At 42.9% G+C, this 25,237-nt stretch overlaps 1 protein-coding gene across 1 annotated transcript; it reads left to right on the top strand.

Moving 5' to 3' along the window:
• The first annotated feature begins 2,821 nt into the window (after window positions 1-2,821).
• Window positions 2,822-16,552, top strand: nudt18 (nudix (nucleoside diphosphate linked moiety X)-type motif 18). The gene is made up of 5 exons (XM_063055326.1): window positions 2,822-2,924; window positions 5,689-5,803; window positions 9,423-9,574; window positions 11,843-12,056; window positions 13,783-16,552. Exons 3-5 carry the CDS (start codon window positions 9,425-9,427, stop codon window positions 14,382-14,384), a joined length of 966 nt encoding a protein of 321 aa, XP_062911396.1. The 5' UTR covers window positions 2,822-2,924; window positions 5,689-5,803; window positions 9,423-9,424; the 3' UTR covers window positions 14,385-16,552.
• The last annotated feature ends 8,685 nt before the right edge of the window (window positions 16,553-25,237 follow it).

Below are 25,237 nucleotides of genomic sequence, written 5' to 3'. Positions count from 1 at the left end.
CATAGAACCATAGAAACTACAGCACAGAAACAGGTCCTTTGGCCCTTCTTGGCTGTGCAGAACCATTTTCTGCCTAGTCCCACTGACCTGCACACGGACCATATCCCTCCATACACCTCCCATCCATGTATCTGTCCAATTTATTCTTAAATGTTTAAAAAAAAAGAACCCGCATTTACCACCTCGTCTGGCAGCTCATTCCATACTCCCACCACTCTCTGTGTGAAGAAGCCCCCACCTAATGTTCCCTTTAAACTTTTCCCCCCTCACCCTTAACCCATGTCCTCTGGTTTTTTTCTCCCCTTGCCTCAGTGGAAAAAGCCTGCTTGCATTCACTCTATCTATACCCATCATAATTTTATATACCTCTATCAAATCTCCCCTCATTCTTCTACGCTCCAGGGAATAAAGTCCTAACCTATTCAACCTTTCTCTGTAACTGAGTTCCTCAAGTCCCGGCAACATCCTTGTAAACCTTCTCTGCACTCTTTCAACCTTATTTATATCCTTCCTGTAATTTGGTGACCAAAACTGAACACAATACTCCAGATTTGGCCTCACCAATGCCTTATACAACCTCATCATAACATTCCAGCTCTTATACTCAATATTATGATTAATAAAGGCCAATGTACCAAAAGCTCTCTTTACGACCCTATCTACCTGTGACGACACTTTTAGGGAATTTTGTATCTGTATTCCCAGATCCCTCTGTTCCACTGCACTCCTCAGTGCCTTACCACTAACCCTGTATGTTCTACGTTGGTTTGTCCTTCCAACGTGCAATACCTCACACTTGTCAGTATTAAACTCCATCTGCCATTTTTCAGCCCATTTTTCCAGCTTGTCCAAGTCCCTCTGCAGGCTCTGAAAACCTTCCTCACTGTCTACTACACCTCCAGTCTTTGTATCATCAGCAAACTTGCTGATCCAATTTACCACATTATCATCCAGATCATTGCTATAGATGACAAATAACAATGGACCCAGCACTGATCCCTATGGCACACCACTAGTCACAGGCCTCCACTCAGAGAAGCAATTTTCTACCACCACTCTCTGGCTTCTTCCATCGAGCCAATGTCCAATCCAATTTACCACCTCTCCATGTATACCTAGCGACTGAATTTTCCTAACTAACCTCCCAAGCGGGACCTTGTCAAAGGCCTTACTGAAGTCCATGTAGACAATATCCACTGCCTTCCCTTCATCCACTTTCCTGGTAACCTCCTCGAAAAACTCCAACAGATTGGTCAAACATGACCTACCACGCACAAAGCCATGTTGACTCTCCCTAATAAGCCCCTGTCTATCCAAATGCTCTTAGTACTGTCTCTTAGTACTCCCTCCAATAACTTACCTACTACTGACGTTAAACTCACTGGCCTATAATTTCCCAGATTACTTTTCGATCCTTTTTTAAACAACGGAACAACATGAGCCACTCTCCAATCCTCCGGCACTTCACCCGTAGACAGCGACATTTTAAATATTTCTGCCAGGGCCCCCGCAATTTCAACACTAGTCTCCTTCAAGGTCCGAGGGAACACCCTGTCAGGTCCCGGGGATTTATCCACTTTAATTTTCCTCAAGACAGCAAGCACCTCCTCCTTTTCAATCTGTACAGTTGCCATGGTCTCACTACTTGATTCCCTCAATTCCATAGATTTCATGCCAGCTTCCTTAGTAAATACAGACGCAAAAAACCTATTTAAGATCTCCCCCATTTCCTTTGGTTCCGCACAAAGCCGACCACTCTGATCTTCAAGAGGACCAGTTTTATCCCTTACAATCCTTTTGCTCTTAATATACTTGTAAAAGCTCTTTGGATTATCCTTCACTTTGACTGCCAAGGCAACCTCATGTCTTCTTTCTTCCCTCCTGATTTCTTTCTTAAGTATATTCTTGCACTTCTTATACTCCTCAAGCACCTGATTTAGCCCCTGTTTCCTATACATTTCATACAACTCCCTCTTCTTCTTTATCAGAGTTGCAATATCCCTTGAGAACCAAGGTTCCTTATTCCTATTCAATTTGCCTTTAATCCTGACAGGAACATACAAACTCTGCACTCTCAAAATTTCCCCTTTGAAGGCTTCCCACCGACCAATCACATCTTTGCCAGAGAACAACCTGTCCCAATCCACGCTTTTTAGATCCTTTCTCATTTCTTCAAATTTGGCCTTCTTCCAGTTCAGAACCTCAACCCTAGGACCAGATCTATCCTTGTCCATGATCAAATTGAAACTAATGGCGTTGTGATCACTGGAACCAAAGTGCTCCCCTACACACACTTCCGTCACTTGCCCTAATTCGTTTCCTAACAGGAGATCCAATATTGCGTCCCCTCTAGTTGGTCCCTCTATATACTGATTTAGAAAACTTTCCTGAACACATTTTACAAACTCTAAACCATCTAAACCCCTAACAGTACGGGAGTCCCAATCAATGTATGGAAAATTAAAATCCCCTACCACCACAACTTTATGTTTCATGCAGTTGTCTGCTGTCTCTCTGCAGATTTGCTCTTCCAAGTCTCGTTGACTATTGGGTGGTCTGTAATACAATCCCACTAATGTGGCCATACCTTTCCTGTTTCTCAGCTCCACCCATAAGGACTCAGTAGACAAGCCCTCTGATCTGTCCTGCTAGCTAGCCATATATTTTCAACACCTACGCCTAGGGAAGATCGATTGCTGGACGCACCCCCCCCCCCCCCCCGAAGAGAATGACTCAATAGGAGGCGGTAATCTGGTTTTGATTGACATTTGAATTAACCAGTGACGACTTGCGCTCCGTTTAGGTCACAGACGCGGAAGACGTCATGACGTTATGGCGGCTCCGGGAAGCGGACAGTGGCTTTTTCCGTTCCCGTGTCCCTTGACAGCAGGGTCTGGGCTGTACCGGAGCTTTGCTGGGAAATGGTGAGGAAAGAGAGTGAGGTGGAGGGTGGGATGGGGTGGGAAGAGGGACGAAGGTGGAGGATGGGATGGGGTGGGAAGAGGGACGAAGGTGGAGGATGGGAAGGGGAGGGAAGAGGGATGAAGGTGGAGGTTGGGATGGGGAGGGAAGAGGGATGAAGGTGGAGGATGGGATAGGAAGGGTAAGGGAGATGGAGGATGGGGTGAATGTGGAGAACGGTGTGTGAAGGAGTGGGGATGGAGGAATGTGGGGGTGGAGAGTGGAGTGTAAGAGCGAAGGGGTGGGGTTGGAGGAGAGAAGGGCTGTGTGTCAATAAGTACATAAGTAAATCGCACACCTATCTTGGTAGATAAGCGAGAGTTTTTGAGGTTATAAAGAGAGCTATTACCCTGTATGAGGATTACATTGCCTCAAAAGGCTGCTGTAAGATGCTTTATATTGTCAAGTGTACTGGGGCATAGCGAAAAGCTTTGTTTTGAGTGCACTCCATACAGATCAGTTCATTACAGTCACAGTGCAGTGGAAAACAGTTACAGAATGCAGAAAAAAGTATTACGGTTAGAGAGAAGTTACAGTCAGGCAATAAATTGCAAAGCCATGATGATGCAGATTGTGAGGTCAAGAGTCCATCTTAAACTGGAGGCAGTTCGAAGTCTCATAGGAGCAGGATAGAAGTCTTTGAGCCTGATCGTATGTACTGTGGTATATGAAAGGTCTAGATAGTGTGGACATGGAAAGGATGCTTTCTGTAATGGGGGAGTCTAGGACTGAAGAGCACAGCCTCAGAACAGAAGGACGTTCATTTAAAACAGGGATGGGGGAAAATTTCTTTAGCCAAAGGGTGGTGAATCTGTGGAATTCATTGTGACAGATGGCTTTGGAGGCCAAGTCATTGGGTATATTTAAAGCGAAGATTGATAGGTACTTAATGGGCACGTGGCCAAGTGGTTAAGGCATTGGACTAGCTACCTGAAGGTTGTGAGTTTGAGCCCCAGCTGAAGGAACATATTGTGTCCTTGAGCAAGGCACTTAACCACACATTGCTCTGCGATGACACTGGTGCCAAGCTGTATGGGTCGTAATGCCCTTCCCTTGGACAACATTGGTGTCGTGGAGAGGGGAGACTTGCAGCATGGGCAACTGCTGATCTTCCATACAACCTTGCCTAGGCCTGTGCCCTGGAGAGTGAAGACTTTCCAGGCACAGATCCACGGTCTCACAAGACTAACGGATAGGTACTTAATTGATAAGGGCATCAAAGATTTCCGGGAGAAGGCAGGAGAATGGGGTTGAGAAGGAAAATAAATCAGCCAAGAGCGAATGTTGGAATAGCCATGATGGGCTGAAAGACCTAACTCTACTCCTATTTCTTATGGGACGACTGAGATTAAGACAGAGAACAAACTGAACTGACTTTCCTACAAGGATAGGAAAGGTTTAGGGGGATATGGTTCAATCAGAGGTAAATGGGATTGGAGACCAAGTCATTGGCTATATTTAAAGCAGAGGTCAGTAGGTTCTTGATTAGTGAGGGCGTCAAAGGTTATGTGGAGAAGGCAGGAGAATGATGTTGAAGGGGATATTAAATCACCCATGATGGAATGGTGAAGCAGACTGAATGATCTTTCATTATCTCCTGCTCAATGGGAGGAGGCAGATGAGCAAATGTCTAGAGTGGGTGTGGTCTGTGATTTTGATGGCTGCCTTACGAAGACCGCAGCAAGTACAGATAGAATGCATGGAGAGGAAGCTGGTTTCCATGATGTGCTGAACTGTGTCCACAACTCTGCTGTTGCTTGCAGTTTTGGGCAGAGCCCTACCAAGCCATGATGTAATTGGATGAGATGCTTTCTATGCAGTTTTGAGTCAGTTCATATTGGTGGTAGTATGATTCCTATGGGCTCACTTTCAAAACCTCTACAACTCATGATCTCAATATATTTGTTTAAATTTTTCTTTTGTGTTTGCAGTTTGTCTTTTGCACATTGATTGTCAGTCTTTGTGTCTCATTTTCACTGATCCTATTGTATTTTTTTGTTCTACTGTGAATGTCCCCTAGAATCTAAGGGTAGCATATGTAGTTATAAAGAAGGCAAGACAGCGGCTATACTTTATTAGGAGTTTGAAGAGATTGGCATGTCAACAAATACACTCAAAAACTTCTATAGTTGTACCATGGAGAGCATTCTGACAGGCTGCATCACTGTCTGGTATGGAGGGGCTACTGCACAGCACTGAAAGAAGCTGCAGAAGGTTGTAAATTTAGTCAGCTCTATCATGTGTACTAGCCTACAAAGTACCCAGGACACCTTTAGGGAGCGGTGTCTCAGAAAGGCAGCATCCGTTATTAAGGACCTCCAGCACCCAGGGCATGCCCTTTTCTCACTGTTACCATCAGGTAGGAGATACAGAAGCCTGAAGGCACACACTCAGCGATTCAGGAACAGCTTCTTCCCCTCTGCTCTCCGATTCCTAAATGGACATTATAATACACAGTATTTCAGTTTTTGCACATTCTTTTAAATCTATTCAATATATGTAAATGATTTACTTGTTTGTTTATGTTTTATTTTATTTATTTTTTCTCTCTCTCTGCTAGATTGTGTATTGCATTGAACTGCTGCTGCTAAGTTAACAAGTTTCACGTCACATGCCGGTGATAATAAACCTGATTCTGATTCTTCTGGTGACATACCTGTTTTTGTACCTTGATAATAAATTTGAACTTTGAACTTCATTTTAATCCAGTTTTCTTTTCTTTTACAGACACTGGTTCATGTTGGCTAATGGTCTGGAGCTAGGATCCTGAGGATATTTCCCTCCCTGCAATCAAGACATTCAGTCCAGTTCTAGGGCCAAACTGATGTCCAACTGAGATCAGGTAATTCACAACTTGCTTTAAGACTTGTTTTGCAGATTAGAGCTTGCTGTTTTTTTGAGACCCTGCCTCTTAGCAGCAGAAGTGAGGAGTCTGCAGAGTTTTAAAATTTGCAGGTATAAAAGGAAGTCAGGCTCCGGCTGAGTACCCGTCTTTAAAATGAGCATGAATTGAATGTCTTAAAACATATGAAGGTAAATCTCCAGGGCCGGATCAGGTTTAGCCAAGGACTCTGTGGGAAGCTAGAGCAGTAATTGCAGGAGCCCTGGCTGAGATGTATGCATCAACATTAGAGAAGGGCCAGAAGATTGGAGGGTAACTAACATAGTGCCTTTATTTAAGAAGGGCCACAAAGAAAACCAGAGGACTATTGACAAGTAAGTTATCAGAGAGGGTTCTGAGGGATAAGGTGTACAACCATTTGGAAAGGACAAGAAGATCAATTAGAGTAAGGTGGCAGATGTGGTCTCTATGGACTTCAGGAGTTCTGTGGTAAGAGTCCACATGATACATGGGGTGCTATGAAAAGTTAAATCACATGGGAAAAGAGGAGATACAATACAAAATTTGATGGTAGGAAGCAGAGGGTAATGGCGGAAGATTGTTTTTCAGCCTGGAAGCCTGTGATAATGATGTTCTCCAAGGCTCAGCTGCTAGATCCTTTGCAATAATTTGCATGAGAATTACAAGGAATTATCTAATCAGATCAAGTTTAATTATCATTCAGAGCATACATGGATACAGTCAAATGAGACGGCGTTCCTCTGGGGCCAAGATGCATAATATACGTTTAACATAGTGAGAGAGAGCAAAAAGACAGACATCGTTATGCAAGAAAACACATGTATAGTCCAAGCCCGTGAGCGACATGCAAATCGATGGTACAGCTCCTGGCAATCCAGCCTGTCGTTCCACTGGTGGAATAGCAGAGGGCAGCACTGACAGGAGAGGCCAGCTCCCAACCAAGCATGGACTCCAGGCTGCACTCCCTCAAGCATCATCTCACCTGGACTCCAGCAGTAGGCAAGCCAGCTTGTGGCCTAGTCCTTGCTACGACCAACACACATCAAAGTTGCTGGTGAACGCAGACCGCCTGTTTCGCCACCATACAAAGGAAACAGGCCTGTGGCATTTGCATTATCAATGTCTGACAAGTCTTGAGATCACAAGAGAAACATCCAAAACAGTCGCTCACGGTTACAGTCCGCCAGCTTCACCTTCTCCCGGCCCATTTGCCAGCTCCTTCACCCTAGCCAGCAGCTCCAAACAACGAACAGATGACTGATGCGGTAGACCTGCTGTGCCCATTGTTCTTAGAGTCCAGTATAGTCTTACAATCATAGAAAGGCATTTTAAAACGAAAACTGCCCCCGAGAGGCCACTGTGGTCAAATGCACCACCATCTTACCGGTAATCCTATCAATAAAATTAGTAGATTTGCTGAACACTAAAATAGGTGGCATTGACAGTGAAGGTGGTTATAGGATTTACAGAGGGATTTTTAACAGCTTGGGTAACTGAGCCAAAGAATGGCAAATGGAGTTTAATTCTGAAAATGTGAGGTATTGCATTTTGGAAAGATGGATTTTCACAGTGAATGGTAGGACCCTGGAGAATGGTGCAGAGCAGAGTTACCTGCTAGTGCAAGTACGTGGTTCCTTGAAAGTGGCGTTGCATGTAAACAGGGTGGCGAAGGAGGTTTTTAGTACACTGGCCTTTAGTCAGGGCACTGAGTACTGAAGTTGGAATGTTATGTTGCAGTTGTACAGGGTGTTGGTAAGCTGCATTTAGAATATTATTCAGTTTTGGTCACCCTGTTATAGGAAAGATGCCATTACAATGAAAATGGAGCAGGGGAGATTTACAAGGATGTTAACCAGGGCTCAAGGGACTGAGTTTTGGAGAGAGGTTGAGTAGGTGTGGATGTTTTGTCATTGGAGTGCAGGAGTGAGAAGTGAAGTTATAGGAGTGCATAAAATCATCAGGATTAGTGGGCCAAGGTTTATTTTATTCATTGATTATGAGGACACGCAGTCCTCTTTTATTGTCATTTAGTAATGCATGCATTAAGAAATGATAAAATGTTTTTCCAGAATGATATCACAGAAACACATGACAAACTGACTTAAAAACTAACACAAACCACATAATTATAACACATGGTTACAACAGTGCAAAGCAATACCGTAATTTGATAAGAACAGACCATGGCACAGTAAAAGTCTCAAAGTCTCTCGAAAGTCCCATCATCTCACGCAGACGGTGAACCTCCAGCGCCGCCAACTTGCCGGTGCAGCATACTGGAAGCATCCGACCACAGTTTGACTCCAAGTCCGTCTGAAAAACTCCGAACCTCCGAGCACCATCTCTGCTGAGCGCTTCGACCCCGGCCCTGGCAACAGGCAATAGGCAAAGCCGAGGATTTGAGGCCTTCCCCTCTGAGATTCTCGATTGCACAGTAGCAACGGCAGCAAAGCGGGCATTTCAGAAGTTATTCCAGATGTTCCTCTGCGCTTCTCACGGTTGTCTCCATCAGATCCGGATTGTGCACGGCCCCCTAGTTACACATATCGATATCTGTTTACGGTGTGAGAACAGAAATTTAAGAACCCCATGAACACTGCTTTTTCTCTTTTTTGCACTACTTATTTAATGTAACTTAATGTATATACTTAACTGTAATTTAGTTTTATTATGTATTGCACTGTACTGCTGCAGCATAACAACAAACTTCATGCCATATGCCAGTGGTATTAAACCTGACTGATTCTGAACATGAGCGCCAATTTTTTCATCAAGAGAGCAATCAGTGAATGGTAGAAGCTGCCAAAGGAAATGGTTGAGACAGGTATATTAACAACATTTGAAAGTTACTTGGGTATGTGGATTGGAAGGAGTCAGAGGGATATGGACCAAACCCTGGAAAATGGGACCAGTTGGACCAAAGGGCCTGTTACTGTGCTATGTGACTCCCAACATGTTACCTAACCTTCTTCTGTAGGATTTTTTTGTAATTCAAGAAACTTCCTTCAATTACCAATTAATTTCAAGAACCAATGTTGTCTCTTAAAACAAGATAGTTTATGGTCATCTGTCATTACACGAGTGTAAGGAGAACAAAATGATTGTTACTCCCGATCCGATGCAGCATAAAAATGGAAATAAAACACAATGAATATAAATATAAACACAATGTACAAGTAACTGTTCTATACATAGACTGTTTTATGTACATAAAGTGATGCTAGGTGATGTGTATGTATGTAGTGATGGTGGGGTGGGTATACTTAAGCACCTCCATTAGGCTGGTTGGGGTTGATCAGTCCGACAGCTTGGGTGGTTGTGACTGTTTTTGAATAGTAGTTCTGGTGTGGATGTTGTGTAGCCTCTTCCCTGATGGGAATGGGATAAGCAGGGTGGGTGGGATGCTTCATGACATTGCTAGCCTTTTCTGCACCGTTCTGTACATATGTCCTTGATGGCGGCTAGGCTGCTGCCAGTGATGCATTGGGTAGTTTCAACTACCCACTGCAATTCAGTAACTGCTATATATATTTAACGTGCCTACTTTTTGTTTCCTTGATTTTTTTTTACATTTTGAAATGCATTTTTTTTTATTAAGAGATGGATCTGATTGAAAATCAGCTGCAGCTCCTTTTGAAAGGAGAAGGCATGGAGGTACAGAACTATGACTCCCCACTGGATGAAGTGGTACCTGTAATCGTGCGGAAAACTGTCTGTTACATCGTTGCTGCAATAATACTAAATGAGCAGGTAAGCCAGCTACATCATCTACTCCCGGGAGCCAAATGTGTTGGAATTGGCTAGTGAGGAAACTAGTCCAGGACTATGACCCTTGCTGTGCAATTAGACGATATAGGGCAGGGGTGCCCAACCTGGAAACCATGGACCCTTCAGTTAATGATAGGGGTGCATGGAATAAAAAAGGTTGGGAACCCCTGAAATAAGATTAGTGCCACTTTGCTCTTCCTGCTGGTAGATCTTTTGACACAATATCCTTTTAGAAACTTTCTCAAGATTTTCAGCTCACTTCCTTAACCTGCTTCTGTCTCCCTGTTATTGAGAGATTTTGTTTTTACATTCAAGGTGTAAGTTTAGTAAAGGGATGGGCAATAGAAGAACTTTTAAAAACATTTGGTTCTGCACTCCTTTATTAGGGGAAGTCCTCATTGGGGGATGGGAGGTGGAGAGAGTCAATAACTTTAAATTCCTTAGTGTTATCATATCAGGAGATCTGCCCTGGGGCCAGTACACAAGAAAGGCATGGCAGTACCTTTACTTTCTAGGAAGTTTGCGCAGATTTGGCATGTCATCTACAACTTTGACAAACTTCTTTGGAGAACATAATAACGGGTTGCATCACAGCCTGTTATGGAAACACCAGTGCCCAGGAACAGTAAAGCTTGTAAAAAGTGGTGGGTATAGCCCGGTCCATCACAGGAAAAGCCCTCCCCACCACTAAGTATATCTACAAGGAGCACTGCCACAAGAAAACAGCATCCATCATCAAGGGCTCCCACCATTCAGGCCCAGCTTTCTTCTCGCTGCCATCGAGAAGGAGGTACAGAAACCTTTAGGTCCCACATCACCAGGATCACGAACAGTTATCACCCCTCAACAACTATCAGGCTCCTAAACCAGTGTGGCTAACTTCACTCACCTCAACACCGAACTGATTCCACAGCCTATTGATACTTTCAAGGACGCTACAACTCGTGTTCTCGGTATTATTTGCTTTTTTTTTAACTTATTTATATTTTATTATTATGTTTATGTTATTGCACAGTTTGTCAGTCTTTGTGATTCTGTAGTATTTCTTTGTTCTGTGAATGCCAGCAAGAAAATGAATCTCAGGGTAGTATATGGTGACATACACATACCTTGATAATGAATTTACTTTGAACTTTGAAGTGTTAGAAAAACTCAGCAGGTAAAGCAACACCTGTAGAGAACAAAATAGTTAACATATCAGATCAATAACCTAACCAACTTTGGTCAGTCACATGCATTACCACATGATCTAAGCAAAGTGCTACAACAAGGGCAAAACAGACATCATAGATAGGCAATTTTAAGAGTAAAGTGGGGCCAATATTTGGATAAAGGAGCCGGTCCAAGCTACTAAAAATTCAGTGAATGTGATAAACTGGTTTAGTTGTAGTTCTAGTTATTTTTAATTACAAGAATGTTACCACGATGCTTAATTAATGATATAATGCAGTGCTGCCACTCCACTGATGTGAACATATCTGCAAGTTAGTTAGCAATTCATGGTGATCTTTAATGTGGTTTCAGTTGCATATGTCTTCTCTTCTGTGGGCAGCAAGGTAGTGTAATGGTTAGCATGGCGCTTTACAATGCCAGCATTCCAGGTTCAATTCCACCACTGTCTGGAAGGACAGTGTTTTCCTGTGACCGCATGGCTTTCCTCTGGATGCTCTGGTTTCCTCCCACATTCCTAATACAGAGGGTTCGAGTTAGTAAGTTGTGAGCATGATAACGTTGGTGCCGGAAACATGCTGACACTTGCAGGCGGTCTCCAACACATTCTCCAACCATCCAGTCTGCTCTACCATTTCATCATGGCTGATCCATTTCCCCCAAACTCCTGCCTTCTCCCTTCTATTGGTCATCTTCTGCCTCTGTTGGTCATTGACGCAGATGATGCATTTCATTGGATGTTTCAATATATAGGTGACAAATAAAGCTAAGGATTTTTAACTTTCTTTCTTTAATATGGTTAATTCACTGGTGTTTAGCGATGTTCTTAAGTGTGTGTGCGCGCACGTGAATGTGTATATTCTCTTTGCTTGCTGAGCTGTGTTTTTCCTGTGATTCAAGTCCGAGATTCGATGGCTACTCCCAAGATGAGTCTGCCCTGCTGTGTTATATGTTGGACCTGGGCGAGTCCAATCATACATTAATGATGGCAAAGGTGTAATTTTTGTTAAAAATTATATGGACCACCTTTCTCCCAAATGCTAAATTTACAGTCCTTGCGACTTCTGTCCAAACATGCAGAAAGAAGTGGTGATGATGCAGGAGGCAAAACAAGAATGTTATGGCAAGTGGTACCTGCCAGCAGGGAGGATGGAACAGAATGAAACCATCATTGAGGCCGTGAAGAGGGAAGTTCAAGAGGAAACTGGTTTGGAATGTGAGCCCTACACTCTGCTGAGTGTGGAGGAAAGAGGTCCACGATGGATCCGTTTTGTTTTCCTGGCAAGAGTTACAGGTGCGCATTTCCCTTTTTGGTGAAGGTGGGAGTGATGGGAGTTAAAGTGGCTGTCGTACTGTGATGAGCGAGAGTACAAAGTAATGACTGCAGTCCTGAATTGTTTATTTTGGAACGTATACACTGGGTATATTTTGACGGGAATTTTTTTTGTAAATTGGTATTTTGTAACATATCAAACACTAATTTTAAGGCATGTTGTTTACATGCTGATTCCTTTTTATGTCAGAACTGGTGTCGACGGATTGTGCAATTAAGAATCTGAATTATTCTTTCAAAAATCTAAGTATTATGGATTTGGCTTTTGAGACCTTAGTGTTGTGGACTTTCCTAAATAAAAAATGAGGAACTAATGTCAATGAAATGGTTCATTCAGTGGACAACATTTGTAAAAGTCACCTGTAACTCAATGTACAGGTTGAGTATCCCCTTATCTGAAATGCTTGGGGCCAGAAGTGTTTTGGATTTTGGATTTTTTCAGATTTTGAAATCTATTATAAGATAGTTTGGAATTGCTATCATTTCCAACTTTGAATTTATGTGCTGCAAGTAAACAGTTTTTGTCTTACAGTGTTCATCACACATGTAGTTAACAGTAAAAATTATTACATTGCATAATTATAAAGTGTGCAGGGTAACAAAAGCAGCACAACAGCATCAGGAGAATTCCTCAGTCAGCTGTTGAACAGCAGCATGCTTTCAGTCTCCACCTACAATGCTGTGTTTTGATTAAAAGGTTACAGTACACTGTATTTAAACGCAAACAACAGGAATTCTGCAGATGCTGGAAATTCAAGCAACACACATCAAAGTTGCTGGTGAACGCAGCAGGCCAAGCAGCATCTATAGGAAGAGGCGCAGTCGACGTTTCAGGCCGAGACCCTTCGTCCTGAAACGTCGACTGCGCCTCTTCCTATAGATGCTGCTTGGCCTGCTGCGTTCACCAGCAACTTTGATGTGTGTTGCAGTACACTGTATTTGCTTTTTTTGGTTTAATGTAAGGTATAAAAACAGCATTTCTTCTGGTGTTAGATTTTCAACACCTACCCTTTAAAAATGTAATGCCATTATGTAAGGTATAAAAACAAACAGCATCGTATACTTGTTCTGGTGTTAAATTTTTGTGATCAGCAGATGTTTTAAAAATTTGAATGTTTTCTTAAATTTCTGCAACCAGCCTGCTGAATATTCACAATTACCTTCAATTTTCAGTTGGTCATGATAGGTCTTTGCTTGTTTCACGATCCGCATCCGTTCAGTCCTCTGATACACGATCGAGATCTTCATTATTTGCCTTATTCAGTGTTTTTCTATTTTTCTTTCATTTCTGTTCATTATATTTGTGAGGTCACTTCTCAGAACTGCCTGTGATGCACAAAGACCTGTGCATCGCCTGAGAACCTTCCTAGCATCTTGTGAAATTTTCAATTTGTGATGTCATGTCAAAAAATCTGATTTCAGAAGTTTTCGGATTTTGGAATTTCAGATAAGGGGTATTCAACCTGTAATTTATTTTTTGTGTTATGTTCATGGTTCTAAAGAAACATCAATGTTAGCTTTACAGAGGTAATTTTATCTAAAAATGTATTATTCACAGAGGTTTCATAGCAGTTAATCACTCTCAGATTTTGAATTTACTCCTCTAGTAACTTCAACAAAAATTTTGTATTGGGTGTTATTTTATTTGATGAGTCCAATGCTGATATTCAGCAATGTTTATTTCTAGGAGGGAACTTGAAGACTACATCAGAGAGTGATGCGGAATCCTTGCAGGCAAGATGGTGGGACAGAGTGTCACCACTTCCCCTGAGAGCCAGAGACATCTTAAATTTGATTTCATTTGCTGTCAAGCACAAAGAGAAAGCTTCTCATCCAGTGACTATGCCTGTTGAGTTGCCCTGCTCAGTTGTGTGTCACCGAGTAGTATCTGCCTTTCTCAACAAAAGCAATGAACTGTGGCTGCTGACCAACAATCAAAGCCATCCCCATTTCCCCGTGACAGTCTGTGGTTCCTCCTCGGCTGATCTATCCTGCAGTGTAGAAGTCGCCATCTACAGACTGATCAAGGAGTGCTTGAGGGATTCGCAGGTCAAGGTGAAAACTCATGGTATCTTGGGGTTGCAACACAGCGGTGGAATCACCGGGAAGACAGATGGCATTTGTTTCAATGTGCTGGTCACTGTCGCCCAGGTGGAAACTACATACGGCCAGTTCCCTCCAGATATTAACAATGTGAAGTACTCTTGGCACAAAGTGGACAATGATGATTTAAAAATTCAGTTGTTAGAGAGATTGTCATTTTCTTCTGTTGTGCCATTTTTGAATTAAAGTGACAAGGGAAACATTAAAATAAAAGGAGATTGAATCTTCTTTAAAAATGTAAACACGAGGAATTCTGCAGATGCTGGAAATTCAAGCAACACACATCAAAGTTGCCGATGTGTGTTGAATCTTTTTTATACTGATTACCTGAGTCTAGGCCTTGTAATGAAAACTCATAATTTTGAGGCATTCTTTTGTTATGTGCTGTGTCGTATAAGCAATCATGGTCTTCCCATGACAATGATTGTTTGCAGATATTTCTATAGAAGTGGATTGTCATTTGCAAGACAGGACACCCCAGCCATCATCAATACTCTCCAGAGATTGTCTGCCTGGAGTCAGTAGTAGCGCAACCAGGACTTGGGATATGCACCAGCTGCTCATACAACTGTCCCCACCTGCTCTCATGGCTTCATGTCACAAGGGTGACCTGCAGGCTAGTATATATAAATTGGAATTTTATCACTTGAGCAGCTATTTCCCACTTCACAATACGAGAGTATTAAGGAAAAATTTTCTATTAGTGGTTAGGCTTCAACATGTTGGGGGAAAAAAAGACCTGGTAGATAGATTGAAATAAAAAAGACACTTGACCTTGCAAATAACTGAATCTTGAAGACAGTGTAATTTTGCCCCCTTTACTGGTTTGGTCCCTTATTCAATCTTTCATTTCCTTACTCTAATGCTTGACGAAATTGGACTTGATTTAGCTTTTAAATGGTAGATGCCTGTTGAAAGCTTTTTGTACCACAATGCCACCACCCTTATTATTTTATTAAAGAGATTAATCAAATGTATTTTCCTTCTAAGTGTTTACTTTATTAATCCATCTTTTTCTAAAAGCTGATTAAAAAACAATTTAGAATAAAATATTCGCACTGCAGATTAAATACACGAAATATTTTCTCATAATCCACTTCAACTTACAGTATTGCAGTAAACACACTCACTACTTTTTTTTTACAGCTGCGTGGACCAACCATTGCTCTGAGCAGGAAATTTTTACATGTTCTGAAAACTGCACAGCACTTTAATTTTTTTTTGTTTTGTAATATGCATACTATGGATATTCAGAATGAAAATCACATACTTTTGGTTTTATTTATTAATTAAAGGGTTCAATAGTTCAATTTAATATCAGAATATATACAGTATACAATCTGAAATTCTTACTCTTCACAGACATCCATGAAACAAGACCTCAAAGGATGAATGACAGAAAAAAATGTTAGAGCCCCGAAGCCACCCCCTCCCATGCTCAAGCAGCAGCAAATGCAACATCCCTCCCCTCCCCAATTGCTCCAGCAACAGCATCAACCCCACCACCCTCTATGCAACTAATAGCAAAGTCCCCAGAGACCATGATCTAGAATCCATCAAAAATGCAATACAACAAACAAACATTTCGTAAACATTTTCTAGCTACACGGCACAAAGTCTAGGTACGTGGGAGCACTTCGGCTACTACGTAGCCACACTCTTGCACAGCTTGCAGGGAGCAGTGCTCGGGTGGCACTGAGAATGTGGAAGTCATGTGGCAGGAGCACAGAATAGACCTGTGAACCCCACAAATTACACACTACCCATCCCACTGGACACCCATTCCCCATCTGTGATAGATCCCCAGAGATTGCCTTGGAAGAACTGACTTTGAATTCAGTGGTGTACCTACTTGGGTTGGTTAGTCTGAAATCAACCTTTGGAAATTAATGGGAAAATGGCATTCCCAATGCCACAAACAAGAACCCACAACATTAACAGTGAGACGAAATCCTATCTGATGTATTTAGAGAATGCAAATGAGGCAAAGCAATATCTATGGAATTTATTGTAAAATCATCATCCCACTCCACCAGGTTCAGGAACAGCTATTACCCATCGACCATCAGGCTTTTGAACCAGAGGGGGTAACTTTACTCACCCCGACACTCAACTGATTCCACAGTATGGACTCACTTTTAAGAACTCACAACTTATGTTCTTGATACTTATTGCTTATTTATTTATTATTTTTGTATTTGCAATTTGTTGTCTATTGCACATCGGTTGTTTGTCCATCTTCATTATGTGTGGTTTTTCATTGATTCTATTGTGTTTCTTTGCATTTACTGTGAATGCCTACAAGAAAATGAGTATCAGGTCAGTATATGTACTTTGATATTAAATTTAGTTTGAACTTTATAAAAATATAAATCTTAATGACAATTTCAGACTTGGATGTGTTAGTATAGTAGAACTACCCCACACATTGAACCACTTACCAAAACAAATGACATCAGCATCTTCCTGTGATGGCAGTTGTACTGCCTTGGCAGCGAAGAACCACAGTTGGTGTTTTAGACTGCTACAGCACAAACAGATCCCTCATCCTGTGTTGTGTTCTTTATACGTACCGTGGGTTAGTAAGAACAAACCATAATCTGGAAGAATTAAAACTAGAACTTTTATTTGCAACAGCAACCACGTTTTTAACATTCTAGATCATTCTGTCATTTCTGCGTATGCTCCGAACTCTGTCCAATCACGTTCTTACACGTGATATCACCACAACCCGTCTAGTCAATTCCGAACCGTTATTCTGCCTAGTTCCAGCAACCTGCACCTGGACCATCGCCCTCCATTCCCCTCTCCTCCATATACTTTACAAACGTTTCTTAAATGTTGCAATCGAACCTGCTTCCACCACTTAGCTGGCAGCTCACTCCAAACTTGCACTACCCTCTGAGTGAAGCAGTTCCCCCTAAATATTTCACCTTTCACCCTTAACTTATAACCTCTGGTTTAAGTCTTGCCCATTCTCTGGGAAAAGATCGCTTGCATTTACCCCATCTATACCCCACATAATTTTGTGTCAACAACAGCGACGCCACCTTTCCTGATGGGCTGAATGCACCATATGACCAATTGAATGAAGTGGCATTGAGGAAATCCCCTTCTCTTGCCGGGGGACAGGGATGCTGTCTGGCCGCAGCTGAGGTGAGGGGGACCCTAGCCTGGATGAACCCACGCAAAGCTGCAGGGCCGGTCAACATACCCAGTCAGGTGCTGAGGGACTGTGCGGCCCAGCTAACAGGTGATAGCTGCGTCCTCTCGATGATCACAGTCGTATTTACCCCACGGGTCTGATGGCCAGTTCCTGTGAAAGGTATCCTATCTCGTCCAGAGAAAAGGGCCAGAACCTCTCCAAATTCCTGTGCTTCATAGTTAGTGGAAATCACGTGGTCACGCCCCGTTTGATTCCAGGTCACATATTCAGTGCTTCTGAGCGGTTTTTCAGAACACATCGTTCCCCTGGTTCCCATTGTAGAGCACTTTCACTCTCCCCTTACAGCGATGTCCTCCACACACTAGTCACAACTCTGCGCTCTGTACAGGAAACAAGGAATCACCAAGTCATTGATTTGCAACTTTTACAGATTTCTTGGTATCGATTTGTGGAAGCATCGTTTCAGATGTATGGCAGCTGCTCTGCCGCAGACTGCAGTTGTAGGCATGGCTCAGCACATTACGGAAACCAGCCTCCCCTCTATGGACTCTGTCCACATTTCTTGTTGCCTCGGGAAACCTACCGATGTACTGAAAGACCTCAACCACCCCGACATTCTCACTCCTGTAGGCTTCCTAGTCACCATCTGAGATTCAGCCACAAACAGTTGTGTCCTGGGTGAATTTATAGGTAGCGTTTGAGCTGTGCCTAGCCACACAGTCATGCATGTAAAGAAAGTTAGACCAGTGGTCTCAGCATGCACCCTTGAGTTGCACCTGTGTTGATTGCCAACGAAGAGGAGATGGTATTTCCGTTCCCTGCAGACTGTATACCTCATTGGTATCACCGATGAGGAAGTCAAGGATCCACCTGAAGAGGGAGTACAGAGGCCCAGGTTTTGGAGCTTCTTGATTAGTACTGAGCAGATGATGGTGTTGAACGCTGAGTTGGAATCAATAAACGGCACTCTCCCATAGTTATTGCAGTTGTCCAGGTGGCCCATGGCAGTGAGATTGCATCCACTGTAGACCTGCTGCGGTGGTAGGCAAATTGCAGCAAGTCCAGGCCCTTGCTCGGGCAGAAGTTATTTCTAGCCGTGACCAATCTCATAAAGATACTGCACAAGAAAGAACCCAGTCACTACCATTTGGCCGGTGTCAGCCCAATGAGAAAATAGTCCCACCCCTTACCACTTTCCAAAAGGTATCTTCACCTGTAGCGACCCGACTCAGACCCGTGCCTAGATTCCCCAGGCACAAAAATTAGGGAGTCAAGTTTGTTTCTTGTGACAATAATCTGAGGAGCATTTATTTTGTCTAGGAAGGTGCCCGGGACAGGTGCAGTCCCTATAGTAATGACATTCAGACCATTTATTGTCGTTGGTGTTCTGGGAATATCAATAACTGTGGCGCTTCTCTTCCTGATGAACTTAACGTATTCTCCGCAAGATTCGAACAGAATAGGAGCGTTCCGCTCCCTCCGGTTGAACCGGACCTGGTGGCATTGAGATTCATCGTCACCGAGGAGGACTTTAGAAGGGCCTTCCTGAAGATAAATCCAAGGAAGGCGACGGGCCCAGATGGCGTCCCAGGACGGGTCCTCCATGCCTGTGCAAGCGAGCTAGCTGGAGTGTTTGCTGACATCTTCAACTGCTCCTTGCTTCAGTCTAAGATCCCCTCGTGTTTTAAGAAGGCAACGATAATCCCAGTGCCGAAGAAGAGCAAGGTGGCATGCCTGAATGACTATCGATCTGTGGCTTTGTCATCAATTGCTATGAAGTGCTTCGAGAGATTGGTTATGGCACACATCAACCACAGCCTACCGGTCAACCTCGACGCTTTGCAATTTGCCTACCGGAGCAACAGGTCAACGACAGATGCCATCTCTCTGGCCCTACATTCCTCCTTAGAACACCTGGAGAATAAAGACACATATATAAGGCTCCTTTTCATAGACCACAGCTCTGCCTTTAATACCATCATTCCAAATAAACTGATTCCTAAGCTCCGGAACCTGGGCCTTAGTACTTAGATCTGCAGGTGGATCTTCAACTTCCTCACAGACAGGACCCAGGCTGTAAAAATAGGGGACAAGCTCTTCTCTACAATCACTCTGAGCACCGGTGCCCCACAAGGCTGTGTACTCAGCCCCCTGCTGTACTCACTGTACACCCATGATTGTGTAGCCAAGTTTCCATCAAGCTCAATATATAAGTTTGCTGATGACACAACAATTGTAGGCCGTATCTTGGGTTATGATGAGTTTGAGTACAGAGAGGAAATTAAGAACCTGGTGGCATGGTGCGAAGACAATAACCTATCCCTCAACGTCAGCAAGACAAAGGAATTGGTTGTTGACTTCAGAAGGAGTAGCGAACCGCATGACCCAATTTACATTGGTGGTGTGCAAGTGGAACAGGTCAAAAGCTTTAAGTTCCTCGGGGTCAATATCACAAATGACCTGACTTGGTCCAACCAAGCAGAGTACACTTCTAAGGCCCACCAGCGCCTTTACTTCCTGAGAAAACTAAAGAAATTTGGCCTGTCCCCTAAAACCCTCACTAATTTTTATAGATGCACAGTAGAAAGCATTCTTCTAGGGTACATCACAACCTGGTATGGAAATTGACCTGTCCAAGATTGAAAGAAGCTGCAGAAGATCGTGAACACGGCACAGCACATCACACAAACCAATCTTCCGTCCTTGGACTCACTTTACACCGCACGCTGTTTGAGCAGTGCTGCCAGGATAATCAAGGACACGACCCACCCAGCCAACACACTTTTCGTCCCTCTTCCCTCCGGGAGAAGGCTTAGGAGCTTGAAGACTCGTACGGCCAGATTTGGGAACAGCTTCTTTCCAACTGTGATAAGACTGCTGAACGGATCCTGACCCGGATCTGGGCCGTACCCTCCAAATATCCAGACCTGCCTCTCGGTTTTTTTTTGCACTCCCTTACTTTCCATTTTTAAAATTTTTCTATTTATGATTTATAATTCAAATTTTTAATATTTACTAATTTTTACTATTTTTAATACTTTTAATATTTAATATTTGTAATTCAGGGAGTGAGAAGCGCAGAATCAAATATTGCTGTGATAATTGTACGTTCTAGTATCAATTATTTGGCGACAATGAAGCATAAAGTAATCCTTTAACCCCTTAAATGTTAATGACCGTCTCACAATGACATCACAGCTAATATTCGACAACCCATTCAGAGCACATGGAAAAGAATATGGTATAATGAAACATTTAAGAAAAAGTTTTCTACTTGTTTCCGAACTTTTTATACTTGTTTTAATTTACTTCGGTCTTCCCCGGGAACAGTAAAAGGTTTGACAAAATTCTAATAGTTTTTGCACCAGTTATATTCACAAATCTTCCTGCCGAATGGAGGTAATTTTATCAGGATGGATAACACGTCCCATTCTCGAACTGATTCTTTTTCCGTGTGTTCCCAATTTATACTTTCACATCTAGCTCTCTTTGAGTTATCAGTGAATGGACCCCTTAGTGACTAGTTAAGTACTATTGCTTTTAAAATTGAAGGCAATGGGTTTATCTGCTCCCAACCCCAGCTGGTTAGCCCACAGATCACTATAGCTCTTTGTCACATACTATAGTCCTCTCACTGATTAGATTTGAATAAAGCTTAAAGCTCGTGCCAAAGAAAATCACATCCAACAATATACGTTGAGTGAATAGTAATTGCTGAAAAAATTCCAACGATCGTGAGGACTGCAAAGTTCAAAGTAAATTCTATTATCAACACACATATATGTCACTATATAGACCATTGAGATTCATTTTCTTCCGAGCATTCACAGTAAATAGGAAGAAATGCAATAGAATCGACGAAACCCCACACACAAGACGGACAAACAGCCGATGTGCAAATGTGCAAGAGTCAACCAATTGTGCAAATACAAATAGAAAAATAAACAAAATAATAATACATAAAAAAGCAAATATCGTGAACATGAGATGAGGAGTCCTTGAAAGTGAGTCCATAGATTGTAGGAACAGCTCAGTATTGGGGTAAGTGAAGTTATCCCCCTGATTTAAGAGCCTGATGCCTGAGAGGTAATAAGTGGTCCTGAACTTGGTGGTGTGGCTCCTGAGACTCCTGTACCTCCCCCCTTATCGCAGGAGCGAGGTGGACTACTAGGTTGTAACCACTACCCTTTGTAGGCTTTTCCATTCAGGGGGAATGGTGTTTCCATACCAGGCCGTGATGCAGCCAGGTGATGTGGACAGTGTAGAAACAGGCAAATAGAATCTAATTTAGAGGGGTGTGTGATATGTTTCTGAGGTAATGCAGAAAGGTTTGGGGACACATAATAAACAGGAGAGGTGTAAAGTTTTGGAATGTGTGCCAACAGATACTTATCATTTACAAGAGAGCTATGGATGGTGGTGAACCCAAGTAAGGCCTGGAATTAACTCAGAATTGAAGGAAACAAGTAACACAAATGAAATCTAAAAGCAAACAGCAGTAGGAGAAACGGAACTCCTACAATTGAGTACTAAGTGCCTAGCACGAAGCCTTTAAGTACAGGCTTTCCATATAAGGGATCTGGCAGGCAATAATTGGCAGTCTGCACCTTAAAGGGACAGCGTCAGCTAACCATACTCTGGGGAAATGGAGCGCCAAAATTTGGATGCCTGCTGCTGTTCAGTCGGAAGCATGACACCAGGTAGGTGTTTTGAAAGGCAACCAAGTCTTCATTTCTTTAGTACCAATACACCAATATGAATACCAGTAACAAATAAAAAATCAGAAATCAGAATCAGGTTTAATATCACCTGCATCCGTTGTGAAACTTGTTAATTTTGCGGCAACAGTACAATGCAATACATGATCAGTACAGAAAAAATGAATAAATGAATAAATAAATGAATTAAAGAAATTATATATGTATATTAAATTGTTACATTAAAATAAATAACACACAAACAGAAATTTTTTTAAGTATTTAGGTAGTGTTCATGTGTTCAATGTCCATTTAGAAATCGGATGGCAAAGGGGAAGAAGCTGTTCCTGAATCGTTGAGAGTGTGCCTTCAGGCTTCTGTACCTCGTCCCTGATGGTAACAATGAGAAGAGGACATGTCCTGGGTGATAGGAGTCCTTAATAATGGACTCCACCTTCCTGAGGCGCCGCTCTGTGAAGATGTCTTGGATACTACGGAGGCTAGCATCCATGATGGAGCTGAATAATTTTACAACTTTCTGCAACTTACTTCAATCCTGTGCAGTGGCCACCCGCCCCCCCACCGACCGCCTGCCCCCAATACCAGATGGTGACGCAGCCATTCAGAATGCTCTCCATGGTATAAGTGGGCAGGAATCACTACTGCCCTGTAGACCATGAGTTTTGTCCCAAGTCTGAGCTTTATGTCATAAAATACACTTTTCATCAATTAATCAAAAGTTGTTCTGGCACAGTGAAAGAAATAGTGAAATTCATCAATATTTGCCTTTCGCACAGAGTTAGTTCCCCAGATACAAGTCCACGTCTTCCAAAATCTTGAATCTTTACTGCATATTGGTATTTGAGGGCATCTTCTCAAAAAAAACGCTTTGGCATGTGGATGTTTGATGTAAGCCCATATTATCATGTACTCCAAAATGTCACTGCATACTTACTGAATGTCTTAGAAAACCGGCTCCAGGATTTGTGAATATAGCGTTCTGTTTCCAAAAGCTAATGTTTGCAATGAAAGTGACGAATGTGTCCCCTTTTGGTCATTGATGCCTTTGTCCAGTTTCAGTTCTAATTCTGGATTTGTTTGTTATCGTTTCAGGGAGGGAAACATTAAATCAAATTGTGATTAGTTTGATCATCTACAGAGAATCATTCTGTAATTGGATCAAATGACCGCTTCTTTTTCTGCTATGTCCATTTCACCTGTCTAATTAAAGGGGTCACACCCTGATGAAATACTATTTAGGAGAATTATATGGAGAGGAATTCCATTCTGACATGTTGGGCCTCCTCTGCCTCCACTGCCACAATGAAGCCACTTTCAGTTTGGAGGAGCAACACCTCATATTCTATCTGGGTAGCCTCCAACTTGGTAGCATGAACATCGATTTCTCTAACTTCCAATAATTTCTCTCCCCCCCCCCACCTCTTCTTCCATCCTGTTCTAATTCCTCTCTTACCCCTTGTCTTCTCTTCACCTGCCGATCAGCTCCTTCAGGTGCAGTTCTCCTTCCTTTTCTCCCATAATCTCCTATCAGATTCCTTCTGCCCTTTACCTTTTCCACCTATCAGTTCCCAGGTTCTCACTTCATACCCCCTTCCCCATTCTCCTACCTTCCCCCCTCACCTGGCCTCACCTATCTCCTTCTGGATGGTACTCATTCCCCTGCTCCCCCCTGCCGCCTTATTCTGGCTTCTCCTCCTTTCCTTTCCAGTCCTGATGAATGGTCCGAGCCAGAAACATCGACTACTTATTCCATTCCATAGATGCTAACTGACCTTCTGAGTTCTTCCAGCATTTTGTGTGTTTCCAAAACTCCAGTATCTGCAGAATCTCTTCTATTCAGGAGACATCTTGAACTTCAGTTACATTGGTGTTGCTGTATAAAAATGAGAACTCATTTCCATTCCATTTCAACCCAGTGATGAGGAGCCAACCTTCATGAATGGGAATTGCTACCTTCTCTACGTGTCTTTTATTGGATGGGGAGTATTTCCAATGTTCTAGTAACCTGATGAGATTGCACCTGTGTTTCAGAATATTGTTGAGCCAGAGCTCCAGGTCGTCAGCTGGGTCTGCTACCATTGATCAGGACTATTTGTGTCAGATTGTCATGTTGAAATGGCACATTTTCTTGCTCAAAGCTCAAAGTACATTTCATTACCAAAGTATCTATATTTTATACAACCTTGAGATTTGTCTCCTTACAGGCAGCCACGAAACTATGAATCCCAATAGAACCCTTAAAAAACAAAAGAAGACTGTCAAACACCCAGTGTACAGAGAGAGGGGAGAAAAACAAATTGTGCAAACAATGAAAGCAAGCAAACAGCATTCAGAACTGAAGTTCACAACACCAGATGTCACTGGAGTCAGTCCAGAAGCCCATAAGTTGCAGGTCACAGCCACAGTCCAGCACAGAGATGAGCAAACCCTGTGGGGCAGCGAGCTGAACTGGCCTGTCTCTCGCCTCCGACCCTGACACTCTGACAATTTCAATCTGGCCCGGTGCTTAAATCGTCCAAATCTCAGGCTGTTCCTCACCGTCGGGCTCTGGCTCCACCACCTCGATTCAGCCAGTACCCAATCTTCCCAATTCGGCTCGGCTCTTAAATCGATCAGATGTCCAATCTTTCTTCACCTCACCTCAGCTGCATCAAATTACCCTGTGAGGTTTGATGTACTGGGGACCAGGCGCTCCATATCCTCAGTTGGCCCAATACCACTGACAAGAATCCACTAATGCTTGTTTGGAGGCAGGTAATTAGAGGGACTGGCTAGCACTAATGTTACGTGGGGCTGAGTGCTTAACATGTTGTTGAAGCCAAGGCTTTACTTCAAGGGCAGCATGGTAGTGTAGTGGTTGGTGTATTGCTTTATAGCGCCAGTGACGCGGGTTCAATTCTGCCACTTCCGTAAGGAGTTTGTACATTCTCCCCATTGACCGTGTGGGTTTTCTCCCTGTCGTAAACCATATATATATATGTTGTAACTGGGTAACTGGACACGCCCCTCTGCTGACTGCCCCTGTGGCTCCTCCCACAGATCCCTGAATAAAGGCGATTTCGCCCTGCTCCTCCCCCTCAGACCAGGGGCAGACACTCAGCATGGAGGTCACGTTTTACTGCGAATAAAAGTCTTTCAATATTTACCCTACTTCA

Source organism: Mobula hypostoma, chromosome 8, assembly GCF_963921235.1.
Source record: "Mobula hypostoma chromosome 8, sMobHyp1.1, whole genome shotgun sequence".
Classification (NCBI taxonomy): domain Eukaryota; kingdom Metazoa; phylum Chordata; class Chondrichthyes; order Myliobatiformes; family Myliobatidae; genus Mobula; species Mobula hypostoma.
This window is presented reverse-complemented; position numbering and strand designations above follow the sequence as displayed.